The sequence below is a fragment of the Lichenostomus cassidix genome, chromosome 1 (genome assembly GCF_008360975.1).
Source record: "Lichenostomus cassidix isolate B80296 chromosome 1, HeHo_3.0, whole genome shotgun sequence".
Classification (NCBI taxonomy): Eukaryota; Metazoa; Chordata; class Aves; order Passeriformes; family Meliphagidae; genus Lichenostomus; species Lichenostomus cassidix.
Window position 1 is genome coordinate 2,049,446 of NC_139479.1, and position 16,262 is coordinate 2,065,707.

A 16,262-nucleotide genomic window follows, 5' to 3' on the forward strand; every position below is an offset into this window, starting at 1 on the left:
GCTCATTTTCTTCTGATTTAAAAGGCATGGTCTTCATTTACCTATTTGCAATGTTACAAAAAAGATATAAATTGGACAAAAAGGATGGAGTTTTCAGTATATTCCGCTGCTTTTGCAATAAATCAAGGAAGACAATTTCCCTCTCCCATGTAATGCTCTTTCTTTGAACTCTACTACATCAGTCCAGATGCTTGCATTTATGTTTTCCTTGTCAAGCATATGGAATTATTAAGAAGAATGAAAACATTTACTTTCTGTGCTTCCTTTGGATTCAACATTGTGCTTTATTTCCTTATGCCTGCTGTCATTATGCGTTCTCGTCGTTGCCATTTGAACTGATAGAGACATTGATAACAAAATCCCTCAGAAAAAAGCAGTACAGAAATGCTTGAAAATAGATATTTACCAATGAGAATATGAAATGTTGTTTCGATAAGTGTTGAGTTTACCAGAACTCCACCGAGCTTCATCAGATCACTGTAGTAAATATCATTTGGCCACTTCAGTCGCAGCTCGATGTCCTAAAGAAACAAAAACAGACATTTAGAGACATTTATGGCTCATTCATCACTCCATAGTCTGTGGAGAATCCCAGAATGGTCTGGGTTGGAAAGGACATGAAAAACCATCCAGTGCCACCCCAGCCATGGCAGGGACACCTTCCACTGTCCCAGGCTGCTCCAAGCCCAATGTCCAACCTGGCCTTGGACACTGCCAGGGATCCAGGGGCAGCCACAGCTTCTCTGGGAATTCCATCCCAGGGCCTCCCCACCCTGCCAGGGAACAATTCCTAATTCCCAAGATCCCATCTCTCCCTGCCCTCTGGCACTTTGCAGCCATTCCCTGTGTCCTGTCCCTGCAGCCCTTGGCAATTGTCTCTCTCCATGTTTCCTGCAGCTCCTTCAGGCACCAAAAGGCCACAATGAGGTCACCCCAAAGCTTCTCCTCTCCAGGCTGAACAATCCCAGCTCTGCCAGCCTTTCCTCCCAGCAGAGCTGCTCCATCCCTCTGCTCATCCTGCTGCCTCCTCTGCACTCTCTCCAGCAGCTCCAGCTCCTTGCTGTGCTGAGCCCCAGGGCTGGAGCAGCTCTGCAGGTGAGCTCTCACCTGAGCAGGGCAGAGGGGGAGAATTTTCTCTCCCTCTTTGCCACACCCAATGTGATGCTGTCAGCTGCTCTTCAGAATGAGAATCTCTTGAATTGCTCCACAAATGTTACTGAAAACACAACCCTGCGTGAGGAACCTTGCAGGAACCAGCCAAGGAGACAGGGACATCCTGCATTTCGGAGAGGAAATCCAGCAGACAGGAGAAATCCCAGTCCCCAACTCCATAAATACCTCAGCCATGTCCTGAATATATTCCCATTCTCTTTAGCACTGCAGGCTGGAAACACAAACTGTGCTGTGTGACAACATCCCAGCCCAATAGAGCAGCTTTTGTTGGAAGCACGGGGCTGAGCTGAACTTTGCACCGGCTACTTAAACACTGAGAGAAAGCAAATGTGCTTCCTGCACTTGGAAACGCTGCCCATGGCTGAGCATCCCCCGGGGCAAATCAGGGGAGGTGCTCCAGGACTAGGAGAGTCGCATTCCCTCCTACTGCAGATGATGAAATCCCTTTACAGGATGTGTGAAAGCTGCACCTGGGTCTGTGTCTACTTTCCTGACAGATTTAAAGGCCAGGGAGGAGTCCATTACACATCCACTGACAGGAAATACTACCTGATTTTGCTATCAAAGCATTCTGAGGGGAAAGTATCACCAACTCATGTTCGTTATGGAAAAGAACTTGGCTCCTCGCACTGGGAAATAATAATTCCATTATTATTTGGGGGACTCTGGAGACATGGGAGGTATGATGGAGTTAAATGGTGTTATCAGGGATAAAAAGTCTTCCCTGAGGGAAACACACACCTGTAAGACAGCAGACAGTAGCTCTGTGACTGAAGTGACAACAGGCAGGAAGAACAACCAAGGCAGCTGGGTGTTCTCCTGGCTTAGCTGCAGAGTGGATTCACCAAGTACCACAGAGAATGTCACAAAATACACTGGAAATGGAGCATATTCTCCTCCTCCCTCATTAGACAGAGATTCTGCTGCTCTCAGAATGGGAGAGCAAAGCATCCTCTCGATTTAAGGCCCATTTGCATCTTCAGCATTAACATCTGACAGGGAAATTCCCAACTGAGCCATCAGAGAGGCACAAAGCTCTGGGGTGCTGCTTGTTCAGCAGAGTCAATGTGTGGCAATCCTAAAAATGGTGAGTGGTTGATAGAGACAGGAAGGACAGGGACCTTTTGGAGCCAATCCAGAGGAGGCAGCAGGATGAGCAGAGGGATGGAGCAGCTCTCCTGGGAGGAAAGGCTGGCAGAGCTGGGATTGTTCAGCCTGGAGAGGAGAAGCTTTGGGGTGACCTCATTGTGGCCTTTTGGTGCCTGAAGGAGCTGCAGGAAACATGGAGAGAGACAATTGCCAAGGGCTGCAGGGACAGGACACAGGGAATGGCTGCAAAGTGCCAGAGGGCAGGGAGAGATGGGATCTTGGCAATTAGGAATTGTTCCCTGGCAGGGTGGGGAGGCCCTGGGATGGAATTCCCAGAGAAGCTGTGGCTGCCCCTGGATCCCTGGCAGTGTCCAAGGCCAGGTTGGACATTGGGGTTGGAGCAGCCTGGGACAGTGGAAGGTGTCCCTGCCATGGCTGGGGTGGCACTGGGTGATTTTTCATGTCCCTTCCAACCCAAACCATCCCAGGATTCCATGACTCTCCAGATTATCCCACTGTTTGTGACTGCTGCAGTTGCCATGAAATGGGCATAATGAAAAGTCCTTTAAAGTCCATAAAGAAAAGCACTGAATTTTTAATAAATATTTGAATTTGAGTGCAGACCCTTCACAGGGCTGATGTCCCCTCAGGTTCAGCAGATCTTTCCTGCTCACAGAAAGCTCTTTACTCTCCAAGTGCTCAGTACAGTACATGCATTATTGACCCACATTTTTTTACATCAATATTTTGTACTTCAGTCACCTTTTTCCTCTTGAATGGAATGAAATTAAAAAATGCCACAGCACACCAGGGCAGGCACACAGAAGCAAAACCACCTCCATTCATAAATTAGCTCCTTCCCCAGTCAACCCCGTATTTTACAAAACTAACTCTTGTCCCTTCATTTCTAAGTGGTCAAATTATTCACTGCAGCCAAATATTTTATATTGCGAATTTTAGCCTGGAGCATTTTGTTTTTACAGTCAGCTTATGAAGCACTGAAGTTAGAAGGTTTTAATAGAAAGGCTGACAGACCCTAAACTACAGCAAAGCTACTGGGTGCCACTATAATAAAGTTCATGTGTAAATGTGTATAAGTCATTGATTTTCTGTAATATAGGAAACATATGCTTTAGTTAACTACTTCTGTAAAATACCAAAGTTTTATAGTTAGCAAATATTAGGAAATGGTAACATTAAAAAGGAGATATATGAGGTGATGAAGAAGACTGGTTCTTCATTTTAATACTGATGACAGGACACTTGATTCCCTCTTGAGAGCAATTCTCCTAAGTTCTTGCTTTAGAAATCAGTTTTCAACCTTAAACAAGGGTTGGAAAAATCCTTTAAAAGGGATAAAGTGACCACTGAAACTGCACCAACAGAAAAGCAGAAAAGGATTTGTCAGTTTTATTCATTTTTCCCTCCTCCTCCTTCTCCTTCAAAATCAAACCAAATTAACTCTGTTGTTGGGCAAACAAAATGGACTTTTTCTTTAGTGCTGAGGCTTAAGTTTCATAAGGTTATGAAATGAGTGTAGTGCACTTGATCAGCCCAGTGAAATATATAAAATATGCATCATATGGAGACTACATTTCTTCAAACATTTAAATAACCAAACATCAGTCAGGTTAACCTCACCGCTCTATTCTACACATAAAAGATACGGCGAAAATACAAATTTAATGAAAATGGAAGCAGGAATTTTGAGATAAATTAGAATCTGAACTTAATGAAAATGGAAGCAGGAATTTTGAAATAAATTCGATTGACATACCTCATATCCTGGTATTGATCTGACTGACTCTACCACCGCCAAGGACACGAGGTGCTGGATAAAGGGAATTCTCTGGCCCAGGTTGGAATGCAGAGGGATGGAGATGTGCAGAGTGCACAGGGCACAGCCCACGGGACTGAGCCAAACATTTCCACCACGACCTGGCGAGGCAGAGGGGAAAAAATGGTAATTTCAACTCAGGAAAAGAATATTTATTAAAAAGATCACTTTGTGAAGGTACACAACTACTAAAGAGAAAGATCCAAGAGCATCCATCCAAGAATCTACCAAAAGTCCTTTAATGGAGTTTACAAACTGATTTTGAAAGAAAAAGGATTAAAGTGCAAAGCTTTTTCTTCAAGAAATCAGCAAGTTTTTTAATGTTCCCATCGCTGGAATTGTTCAAGGCCAGGTTGGATGGAGCTCTGGGCAACCTGTTTTCATGGAAGGTGTGGCAGGAGGTGGAACAAGATGGTTTTAAGGTCCCTTCTAACTCAGGCCATTCTACAACTCTATTTTGTTATTCTAAAGCACAAGCTGCTACTCAATTTCCCAGCATGTCCTAAATCTCTCACTTCCAGGATTTTCCTACACATTCCAAAAAATCTCACTTTGTTCAAGTGGAGAAACATTGGTGAAGATGCTCTGTGTGAACCAACCTGCACTGCAAGCCAGGGAATCATCTTTCCATGGATTTGTGCTCAGAAGAGCTCCTTGGGCCACACACTCTGCCCTTCCAGCAGAATAAACGTGGCTTTGAAAGAAGTGCCAGCATTTTTCTGGGCAAGAAACAGGATTTGCTCACATTTATCTGCTCAGGCAGGTCCTGCAGGCTCAATCCCAGAGCAAGTCAAGCCCCAGTTTTGCTGCAGTTAACTTGGTTTGAGTTTGAATTTGGAGCTGTGACATGTGTTAAACTGAGTGCAGTGATGGCAGTTTTCCTGCCTGGTGAAACATTTTTGGCAGGAACCAGGAGACCACTAAATCATTTCTGCAAAAGCCACCAAACATCCTGAAAATGTTTACTTTGGTCTCTTATTCACTTTTGGGTTTTGAGTTTGAATCCAGGGTTGAAGCAGGAGGAGAAGAGGACATGCTTATTCTATGGATGATATGATCAAAAATACTCATGAATGCATCTTTAAATGTCCTATTTCATATATTTTATAACACATTTATTAGCAAAAGGAGGGAATTTACTCACCTTTGCCCTGTGTTTGTCGAACAGCAACTGCTATTAAACCCATCTCCTCAGGCAACTCGAACATTAACCTGCCAATTAGAGAAAAAAAATCCAAAAACCCCACATGCTTATCAGCTGCAACACTAAGCTACATTCATGAAAATCAAGGCTTAAATATCAGGTAATATTTTATGTTAACGTTGCACCACCATTTCTTCAGTTACCATTTAGTCCTGCCCAAAACCCATTAGAATATTAAAAAAAACCTGATTCGCTGAAAAATGAGAATGTAAAACATATTCTATCTGTTAGGGTGAAATAAGTCAGAGCCATAGTCCATTTAAGTTCTGATAACACACGTTTTGTATTTCTTCACTTTTTCCTGAAGTGCTCATTTTTATTTTTTTTTTGGGTGTCCCTATCTTCAGCAAGTGACAACCAGCAATTCGAGACATTTGTTTCTACTTACGGCGAATTTTTGCTCATACTACAAAATGTAAGAGCAGCAGTTTCTGATTATTTAGAAAACCAATATGGTGGCAATAAAGCAGTTTAAAAGATACACTATCCCCTGAGAACTAATTATGATTTAACTACAGTAAATAAATCTACACCTTCTGAGAGCTCTAGAGAACACTGGCTTATTTTAGGCTTGTGTTCTGCTTTTAAAATAGTTTCACTTAAAAGAATACTAACTTTCCTCTGGGGATAAGTAGAAAGTGCACTTTAACACCACCAAATGAGTCAATGCTACACTTAAAAAAAAGAAACAAGAAAAAAGAAAAAAATCCCTACTGTGAGAACTTTGTTCAAACCACTTTAAAACACATCTGAACTGTACCATGATCCTTCTCCATTTCATGTTTGCAGGAAGTTATTTAAGAGATAAAACATCTTCAAGATGTCTCCTGTGAGGTAAACCCCAAGAAGTGATGTACAGCCCACAAATCTCCTTCTCCCACAGGCACAAACACCATGCTGTTCATTCCTACAAAAGCAATCTTGTCTCGGGGAGGAGGGCAGCTCAAATCAGAAAAAAAGTGTAATTCCAAATGATTTCCCCTGAATTTCAGACGGCTTTGGGAAGTGTTTCAAACTCTGCAATCAAGACAGTCAGTGGGCAGCAAGGGAGAGCTGTGAGTGTCCCACAGACACAATATCTGTGCTGATATCATCTGATATATCATATCGGATCATCTGATATCATCAATATCATCTGATCTGGTGACAAAACATTCATTGCTCCTGCTCCACATGCTGAAAAATGGGATATCAGCAACTCCCAGGGCTGTGAAAGCATCAAAACACAACAAATCCAGAGATAACACAACAAATCCAGAGATAACACAACAAATCCAGAGATTTCAGAGCATTTTCAAATGTCTGACTTGCTTTTGTGATGATCAGAACTGCAGGTGATTGGAGGACCCAAGCAAAGTCTGGGCTAAAAATGGTTTTGTTGATTCCAAATCAGAGAATCCTGGAATGGTTTGGGTTGGAAATGACCTTAAATGTCATCCAGCTCCACCCCTGCCATGGGCAGGGACACAAACCAGCAGGAGCTGTGACAGGCTCCATGATGTTTTCCCACTTTTTTCCTGGATCAGTGAGATGTTCTCCAAGGCCAACAGCCAGCAGATCCCTTTGCCAGTTTCCCTTCCAGTTCACATGAAACACACCTTGAGAATTGTCTCTTCGGACCCTATGGAGCACATGCTGAGACCAGGACCACCTATCCACCACCTTGAACAGGAAATTTGACCTCTTCTCATCACTAAATCCCAGAATTATCAAGGTGGAAGAGCCCTTCAGGATCACCCAGTGCCACCCCAGCAGCACCAGCATCACCCAAACCATGTCCCCAAGGGCCACATCCAGACTGCTCCTGAACACTGCCAGAGACAGGGACTGCAAACCTCCCTGGGAAGCTCATTCCAAGGCCTCACCACTGACAGGGAAATTTTCTTTCCCTATCTCCAACCTAAACCTCCCCTGGAACAACTTAAGGCCATTTCCTCTCCTCCTTTCCCTGTCCCTCCTGTCAGAGCTGTGCAGAGCAATGAGGTTCCCCTGATCTCCTCTGCTCCACACTGAGATCCCCAAAATCCTTCAGCTTCCCCTCACAGGATGTGTTTTCCATCCCCTTCCCATCTCCATCCCCTTCCCTGGACACTCTCCAGCCCCTCAGGGAGAAAATCCCCCAAAGCTCAGGAGGTTCCAGCCCTGCCTTTTGGGAACAGCCTGGTTACAACACCAAGGCCATGGTTTTGCGACATGAAAATCGAATTTAAATTTGGATGCACAGTTAGGAAGAGATTATAGGCTTTGTTGGAACACACTGATTTCTGTTGCTTCTCCATTCACATATCTGTTTTTAAATTACAAAAAAAAAGGAAAAATCATGTGCTGTCATGAAGGGAGGAAAATAAACAGAGCAGGAAAAAAGCTAATTAGGAATCCAAACCACAGCCTTCTACACCAAAGAGATACAATTAAGGGGAGAGATGATGCAGCTCTTGAAGAGTTGGCAGCAGGTAACAACTTATTAAATAGAGAGACTGAGGTTGTACTTTTAAGGGTCATGAAGAAATTGTTTAAAGGACACAACACTGGGAAGTTGTTAATTCCCAGGCTGATACAGCAAGAGACACACAGATTTATTTTTACTGCTTCCTGAGATTGTGCTGGAATTAACATGAAGCCTATGATAATAAAAACCTCCACACAGCCTCCTGCCTGCCTTCCCCCAGCTTCAGAGCTCTGTAAATGGTGTGTGCTTGTTAGTTTGGTTTCTTTTTCTTCTCTGGGAGAAACAACTTGGATTTTCCTTACCAGACAGATTAACTGTACGTGCACTTTTTTACATATTGACTTCCCTTCTTTTCTTTCAACTTAATCAGTTGCAGACTTCACAATTTTGTTTTGCTGCGGAGTGGCTTAATCACAGTGCTCACCACATTTTCCCCCCGAAATTTTTTCCTTCAAGAACTTCTCCATTCTTTTTTTTTTGTGCTTTTTAACTATCTTCCTCTAAGCATTCATTCCAAAGACCACACTGAGATACAAGATTATGGAAACATGAAAGGTCTGAAGACAAATTTACCCATCAGGAAGAATATCAGATGGCATTTTTATGATGGTAGAAGATGATACTGGAAGTTAATGATACTGGAAGTTAAGTTTCTTGAACATTTTTGTGGTGTTTTCCAAAATGTGAGCAAGGCACTTTTGGCATTTAGGAATATTAAAGCAGCTGAAATAGTAAAAAAGATGTTCTAGCATAGTTTTTTATATAAACACCCTCCTCCCTGCCTTGTAATACATCTAAGAATGCTGTCAAAAGTAATAAACAATATTTAATCACTTTACAGAAATTTCAAGTATAAGGAGCACTCTGGCCAGCCAACACAACAACTTTTCATCCTACATGAACATAAAATGAGAACTGAAACCCCAAAACCTATGTTTGAGTCATGTTAACAACTATAAATTTCATTGATGTTGTGGGTTTAAGGTTGAAACTCTCATTAAAGCATCCTGCTGTGTTACAGTATTGCAAAGGAATTACCACAGCCAGCAGTGCATTCCAGATGTTAAAATACCTGGGCAAAACAGGGTGACTTATAGCCAGATTTGTCCCTTCCCTTCAAGTTCCTTGCCTGAAAATCTCACCCTGAAATAGGTTGTTTAGAGAGTACTGCAAAAGCAACACACACCAAAATCCAAATCCTTTCCATTTTAGTCAAATGGCAAAATCCCTGAATAATTTAGGTTGGTGGGCCACAGTTATAGTAGAAAGCACCATGAATGAGAGTAGGTTTGGATTGGATATTAGGAAAAATATCTTTACTGTGAGGATGGGGAAAGGCTGGGATGGAATTCCCAGAGAAGCTGTGGCTGCCCCTGGATCCCTGGCAGTGTCCAAGGCCAGGTTGGACATTGGGGTTGGAGCAGCCTGGGACAGTGGAAGGTGTCCCTGCCATGGCAGGGGGTTGCAATTAGATCATCTTTGTTGTCCCTTCCAAGCCAAACCATCTATGATTCTATCAAATATAAAAGAAATGCTCGTTGGTTTTGCCCCAGACTCTGGTGGATGGCAGAGCAGCAGTTCCTGAGTGACACCACACTGGGAGTCTGGGAAAGGCCACCAAATCAGGATGTGGGGAAGTCTGGAGGATGAACAAACCCTGGATTTGATTTATTCAGGGTAGATGGGATCTTGGTGGCATCTCTGAAGAGTAAAGGAGCTCAACAGATCTGGTCTTTACAGACAGCCTCCCATAAAAAATAATCCTGAGGAAAATAAGGACAAGAACAGAAGTCTGGCTTGGCTAAAAAGGGAAGCCAAGACTGGAAAAGAATGTACCAAAAAGATGAGAGCAAGGAGAAATGCAACAAAGGAGAAATGCAGAAATATTGTCCAGAGAATGGAAAGCTGAAGCCCCATTACAGCAGAGATGAGCAAGAAAAATGGCAACAAGGACTTCTACAGGAATGTGGTAAAATTAAAAAGGAAAATGTGGGCTCACAGCTAAAGCTCAGTGGATACACCAAAGGCTGAGCTACTCAAGAGTTCTTTGTCCAAGACTTCACCAACAAAATCCTCCAGGACTTCACACAGAGCTCAGGGAGAAGAGGAAACACCAACAGCAGGAAAGGACAGATCTCATAAATCTCATAAATCTGATGGGATTGATCTGAGAGTGCTGGCTGAGAACACATCCAGATCTTCCATCCTTGTGGTCAAGGACATCAGGGGAAGTCCCAGATGAGGAGGGAAAACCTCTCCAAGCTGTTTTTTCACAGCATCCCTCTGTCTAAATCAAGTCATTGATGCTCTACCAGATGAACAGAAAGTGTCTGAATTCTGGGATTGAAAATAATGGTTTGTACTCCTTCTGTAGCCTGGATACAACTGCAGATCCTCAGGGATTTATCCCAAGACTTTTCCTATTAATCATTTCAGTATCTTTACCAAGAGGTAAAGGAAAGGAGGGAAAATAGGAGGAAATGGCACAGACATCAATCCAGCTGGGGAATAACACTGAACTGTGGGGATAACCAAGCACTGGAATAGGATGTGGAGTTTTTCAAAGTCTGACTGGAAAAAGCCCTGAGCAAACTGGTGTGAATTCACTGTTGACCCTGCTTAAAATAAAGAGTTTGGATTAGGGACCTTCAGGGATCAGTCCCAATCTGACTGATTCTTTCACTCCAGAATTTGGCATCTCTGGTGTCTCCAGCAGATATTTAGGTTTGGTTGAAATCAGCCAGAAATTAGACACTGTAACTACTAAATCAGTGATTTAGCCCCAAGGCTGTTCACTGGAATCCCATCTCCCAGGTAGGATCCCAACATCACTTTCACACTCTCTTACAAGCCTAAATATTTGAATTTCTCCACCTTCCACTTTCCATGAGGCATTTTACACACGACCAGGTGCTACCTGGGGGCTCCCAGCAGATTAACCCCCCCAGGTGAGACAAGTAGAACACCTCAGCTGTTAATCCTACCGAGGCTGATTTAAATGATAGGAATCTCACTGAAAACTGTGCCTAAATCCAGCAGGCAAAACATTGGCCAGAATATTCCGGCATATGAATGCACTCTTCTGTTCTAATGCAAAAAATTCATCGCTTCTTTCACTTTCTAGTGGGTTTCCCCACAGCAAAGTTAGCACAGAAAGGGCCATTTAGTGTCAAATTCCCCTTGAACTCCTTGGATACACCAAAGTCCTGCCTCAGTGAGAAAAAGCATTAAAGGGATTACAATATCCCAGCCATGGGGAAAGCTAAAAAAGCACTGCAACCCTGGACAGCTGGTTCCTTGTACCTCACCTCAATCAATCCCACAAAAAGAAGATTGTCCTGTGCCAGACATGACATTCTCAGCGAGGAATATTCTCCTGAATGAATGACGTAGGTTGGGAGCTCACAGATCCTCTGGCTGGGTGGTTAAACCCTTGAGCAAAACCATAATAACAATGCAGTTTCAGGGAAAATGCAGGATGTGAGCAGAGCAAAGCCACCTGAGCTGTTTTTCAGAGCTCTCACCTGGCTCTCCATCAATGAAAACTGCTGTTGGGCCAAGGGGAAGCAACAGCAAAAGATGCCAGGGGAGAGAAGGGAAGATTAAATCACCTCTTTCTTACCACCCATGTGCTTATGCTTGATTTAAATGTTGGTATTATGGCCTGGGAATAGTTCATGCTTTGCTGCTGGAATTGCTTTGAGAACCAGGGCCTGTTGCACAGAACTCTACCATGAAATCCTCATTTTTTTTCCCTGCTCACTGTGTTTTTTAATGCTGGTACTTTTCTTGTCTTTCTATTTTTAAACCTGATGTTTTATAATTAGTCCTTTGTCTGTGCTTATAGACTTTTCCTCATACAAAAAAAGAAGGAAAAAGAGAATTTTAAAACACAATACCATACAGGCAAAGGTGTCAGGAAACATACCCAAATAAGAAAGGACTCCAAAAAATTGGTTTGCCAACAAAATGCCAGTAAAATTTGAAACCTGGGTTCAGACACACTGGGCATGTTCCAAAACTGCAAACTTAAAGAACTTCTTTATTCAGTAAATCAACTTCTCTGTGAATATCACCAAGACTACAAAGTTACAGTAAAGGAGGTAGTTTCCAGGGAAGATGTGAGGAGAGTTTGGGAGTTTGTTTCAATGTTTAATTTGAAAAGCAAAAACCTGTCCTGTTTTGAACAATTTATTTCATTTCCCCCCTTAATAAGTAATCTTTTCAATTCGTGACCTTTGCAAAAGCTACCTGAAGCATACCCAAAAGTTAACAAGGGACAAATGGGAATGAAAGAGATTTCATTAGGAAACAGAACTCCAGTGCCAAGATTTAAGAAATAGAAGAGTTACCAGAATGCAGTGAAACGTATTTATCATAACATGGTAAGAGCAGAATCTTCAGGCTGGAATAAAAAGTTACAAACATATTGATCAAAACCAGATCCAGCCCTTCTTGTCTGAGATAAAACAGCACGGATGCTGGGAGAATTTGGAACATCCAGACCAATGCAGGCTGGTGATTTCATTGCCACTTTTAGCAGTGATTTCATCCCAGTTCAGTGCAGCCACAGGCTCAGGACTGAGTTCTGAGCCTCAGAAGTTTCAACAAAACCAAGGGCAAGGTGCTGATCCTGGGAGGGGGCAATCCCTGGATCAGCCCAGGCTGGGATGAGCAGATGGAGCAGCCCCGGGGGAAGGATTTGGGGGTGCTGGGGGTGAGAGCTGCACCTGCCCAGCCCTGAACCCCACAGTGAGAAGAGAGTATGCCTGTGCTCAGGTGAGAGCTCACCTGCAGAGCTGCTCCAGCCCTGGGGCTCAGCACAGCAAGGAGCTGGAGCTGCTGGAGAGAGTGCAGAGGAGGCAGCAGGATGAGCAGAGGGATGGAGCAGCTCTGCTGGGAGGAAAGGCTGGCAGAGCTGGGATTGTTCAGCCTGGAGAGGAGAAGCTTTGGGGTGACCTCATTGTGGCCTTTTGGTGCCGGAAGGAGCTGCAGGAAACATGGAGAGAGACAATTGCCAAGGGCTGCAGGGACAGGACACAGGGAATGGCTGCAAAGTGCCAGAGGGCAGGGAGAGATGGGATCTTGGCAATTAGGAATTGTTCCCTGGCAGGGTGGGGAGGCCCTGGGATGGAATTCCCAGAGAAGCTGTGGCTGCCCCTGGATCCCTGGCAGTGTCCAAGGCCAGGTTGGACACTGGGGCTTGGAGCAGCCTGGGACAGTGGAAGGTGTCCCTGCCATGGCTGGGGTGGCACTGGATGGGATTTAAGGTCTCTCCCAACCCAAACCTTGTGTGACTCTGTGAAATCCCATTTGCCATCAGCCTCACATGGGCAAATATCTGCTCAAGCTGCCTGGGATGGAGTTGGTGTTGGATTTGGGACAGATCTCCCCCTTGGCCTCTCTGGTAGTGATCAAACTGATCAATATTGATCACTGATCAATAATGTCAGATTGATTCCCTGGACAGGCAGTGATTTCACCTCTCCAGGTCTTTCTTTCCTCTGCCTGCCCTGGCTGGAGCTGTGTGAGCTCCCCACTGACCCACAGCCCCACACCATGTACAGCCCTTTCCCTCCTCCACCCCACAGCCCTGGGAAAGCAATTCCAAGGAAATATTTGTAGATTGATGGGTTGGTTTTCTTGGCCCAGTGGTTGGTAGCAGGGAAGACACAAAGATGGCTCCTGGGAGAAGCTGCTAGATGTTTCCACCATGTCCAGCAGAGACAATCCCTGATGGCTCTGAAGATGATGGACAGGCGACTGGCCAAGGCTGGGCCCATTAGAGATGTTAGTTATGCCTCTGAGATAACAGATTGGAGAAGAAATCCAAACAAATGCACACACAGTTTTTCCTGCAGCCAGAGAAGAGGAGGAGGTGAGAACATGTGAGGGAACAACATGGAGACACCAAGGTCAGTGCAGAAGGAGGGCAGGAGGTGCTCCAGGCGCTGGAGATGAATTTGCTCTGCAGGCCGTGGGGATGAGCATGGTGAGGCAGCTGTGCCCCTGCAGCCCATGGGCTCCATGGGGGTGCAGAGATCACCCACAGCCCGTGGGGAGGAGGTGACCACGCCGCAGTGGGAGGATGGCTGCAGGAGGCTGTGATCAGTGGCAGAGCCATGGAGAGAGAGGCTCTGCTTGCAGGCTGGAGCAGCCTGGCCTGGGAGGATTGCAGCCCATGGATGAGGGAGCAAGGCTGCAGCAGTTTGGGAGGAGCTCACAGCGTGAGATTGGACCATGCTGGAGGAGTTCACACAGAACTGTCTCCTGCAGGAGGAACCCCACGGTGCAGCAGGGCAAGAACTCCTCTCCCTGAGCAGTGCGAGAAGATCTCGGTGATGAACTGAGCCAAACCCCCATGCCCTGTTCCCTGCACTGGTGGTGGGAAGGAGGGAGGGGTTGGGGGAAGCGTGGTGTCTTTAAGGGTTTATTTTTCTTCTCATTATCCTCCTCTGACTCTGAGAGAAATAAATTCACTTTCCACTGTAAGTTGGGCCTGTTGTGCCCTTGGAGTGTTTTCTCCCAGCCTTTATCTCAACTCAGGACCACTCTGTTAATTTGTTTCTTTTTCCCTCTGCCCTGCCCTGCTGTGGCTGGCAGAGCAGTGAGCAGCACTGTGGGTGCTGTGTGTCCAGAATGGAAACCATGAGCACAGCGCAGCCTGCAAAGCCAGGGCTCTGCAGCGTGGGGCTGTCTGTGGGAGCCAAAGCCTCTCAGGGCTCTGGGCACAGCAGGGCCACAAGGCCACAAGGCCAGGGCTGCTCTGGGACACTTCCTGGCTGCTCTGTGCTGCTGGGGTGCCGCGTGTGGCCTTTGTGACACAGGCGCTTTGTGTCAGGGCCCTTTGTGATGCGGGACATGGTGGTGGCCAGAGACCTTTGTGACATCAGAGAGCCCCAGCCTGGCTGGGGGTATATAAGGGGCGCAGAGCCCTGGGCTGCCCCGTCCCAGAAGAGCAGCGTTCGGAGAAGAAAGCAGCTCTCGGGACTTGTCTGCGGTCGTCGATCACAGAGATTGTGGAGAAAGAAGATGGAAAAGAAGATGGAGAAGAAGATGGAGAAGGAGAAGGTGGAGAAGAAGCAGAAGAACCCCAACTCCCAGCCTGCCCCGGGGCAGCTGTTGAGGAGACCAAGACCAGGGGCTGAGGTAGGAAGGACAGGCCAGGGGACAGACAGGGCCAGGACCTTCGCCCTGCCAAGAAAGCCATCTCTGTCCCACACCTCCTCCCCCTCCTCCTCCTCCTCGCAGATGAAGGTCAAGCTGCCCCCTGTGCACCTTGGGCAGCCAAAGGTTTGCCCCAAAAACACCCAACAGCAAAAAGTCCCACAGGTGGGGCTCAGGAAGCCTCAGGCAGAGCTGCAGGGCAGCTGGAGCCAGGCCCTGTCCCACCCTGGGGACAGGCTGACATCACGGCCACCTCTGCCACAGCAGGCAAGGGTGACACGGCTGCCACCACTGCCCTGCCAGAAGAAGCCCAAGGACACTGAGAGCCGGGACACAGAGCTGGGCAGTGCAGGGGACAAGGGGCCAAAGCCCTGCAGCACCTGTCCTGGGCTGTACCCAGAGCTCTCCCCATACAGCCCTGTGCCCAGGGTGCTCCTGACCCCGCTCGGGGTGGCCCAGGAGGGCACAGCCAGTGTGTCCCCGAGCTGCCAGGTGTCACCAATGCCACCTCTGCCACCCATCCCCTCAGGGGCTCGAGCCAAGGAGCTCAGCCTCATGGGTTCAAGCGAGCCTCTTCCAGTGGAGAGCACCTGTGAGGAGGAGCAGTCCCAAGCAGAAGAGGCCACTGACCACTTTCCAGAGGACAGCCCATGTGACCAGGAGCTGTCCGAAGAGGGAGAGGCCATCGATGTTGTTGCAGAGAGCTGCACAAGTGACAAGGTATTGTCCAAAGCGGAAGAGGACACTGAAGTTGTTTCAGGGGACAGCACAAGTGACACGGAGCTGTCAGAAGTGGAAGAGGACATTGACGTTCTTTCAGATGACAGCACAAGTGACATGGAGCTGTCCCAAACTGAAGAGGCCAGCAATATCTTGTCAGATGACAGCACAAGTGACATGGAGCTGTCAGAAGATGACAAGGCCATCAGGCTCTTCCCAGGAGATGGCACAAGTGACAAGGAGCTGTCCCTAGAGGGAGAAGACATTGAGGACCTTCCATTGGACATCCCAAGTGATGAGGAGCTGTCCTCAGAGGAAGATGACGATGAGCTCTCTCCAGTTTACAGCATGACTTACCGGGAACTGTCACCAGTGGAAGAAGAGGATGAAGACATTCAAGAGGACAGCACAAGTGATAAGAAGCTGTCCCCAGTGGAAGGTGACAATGAGCTCTGCCAAGGGGACAAGAAAAGCTACAAGGAGCTGTCCCAGGGTGAAGACACCCACCAAGAAGAGCTTTCCCAAGGGGAAAATGAGGATAAGAGGCTTTCCTCAGAAGACAGCAAACAAGAAAAAGAGCTGTCTTTTGGGGAAAACTACAAAGTCCAGGACATGTTCCTGTG

At 46.2% G+C, this 16,262-nt stretch overlaps 3 protein-coding genes across 6 annotated transcripts in view; 1 reads left to right on the forward strand and 2 right to left on the reverse strand.

Moving 5' to 3' along the window:
• Positions 1-16,262, reverse strand: part of LOC146444049 (uncharacterized) — a 280,352-nt gene that overhangs the window by 150,888 nt on the left and 113,202 nt on the right. The window lies entirely within an intron of this gene.
• Positions 1-16,262, reverse strand: part of HLCS (holocarboxylase synthetase) — a 120,866-nt gene that overhangs the window by 8,011 nt on the left and 96,593 nt on the right. For all 3 annotated transcript variants that reach the window (XM_085079067.1, XM_085079139.1, XM_085078987.1), the window contains exons 7-9: positions 5,244-5,311; positions 4,040-4,200; positions 407-521 (exon numbers count right to left, since the gene is read on the reverse strand). In XM_085079067.1, the coding sequence (XP_084935193.1) occupies positions 407-521; positions 4,040-4,200; positions 5,244-5,311 (344 nt within the window). The remainder of the gene's footprint in view (positions 1-406; positions 522-4,039; positions 4,201-5,243; positions 5,312-16,262) is intronic.
• The window catches only part of LOC146444056 (uncharacterized), a 3,018-nt gene continuing 1,133 nt past the window's right edge, over positions 14,378-16,262 (forward strand). The window contains exon 1 of the mRNA XM_085078556.1: positions 14,378-16,262. This exon is cut by the window's right edge and continues 1,133 nt beyond it. Within this exon, the coding sequence (XP_084934682.1) occupies positions 14,605-16,262 (1,658 nt within the window). The 5' untranslated portion in view covers positions 14,378-14,604.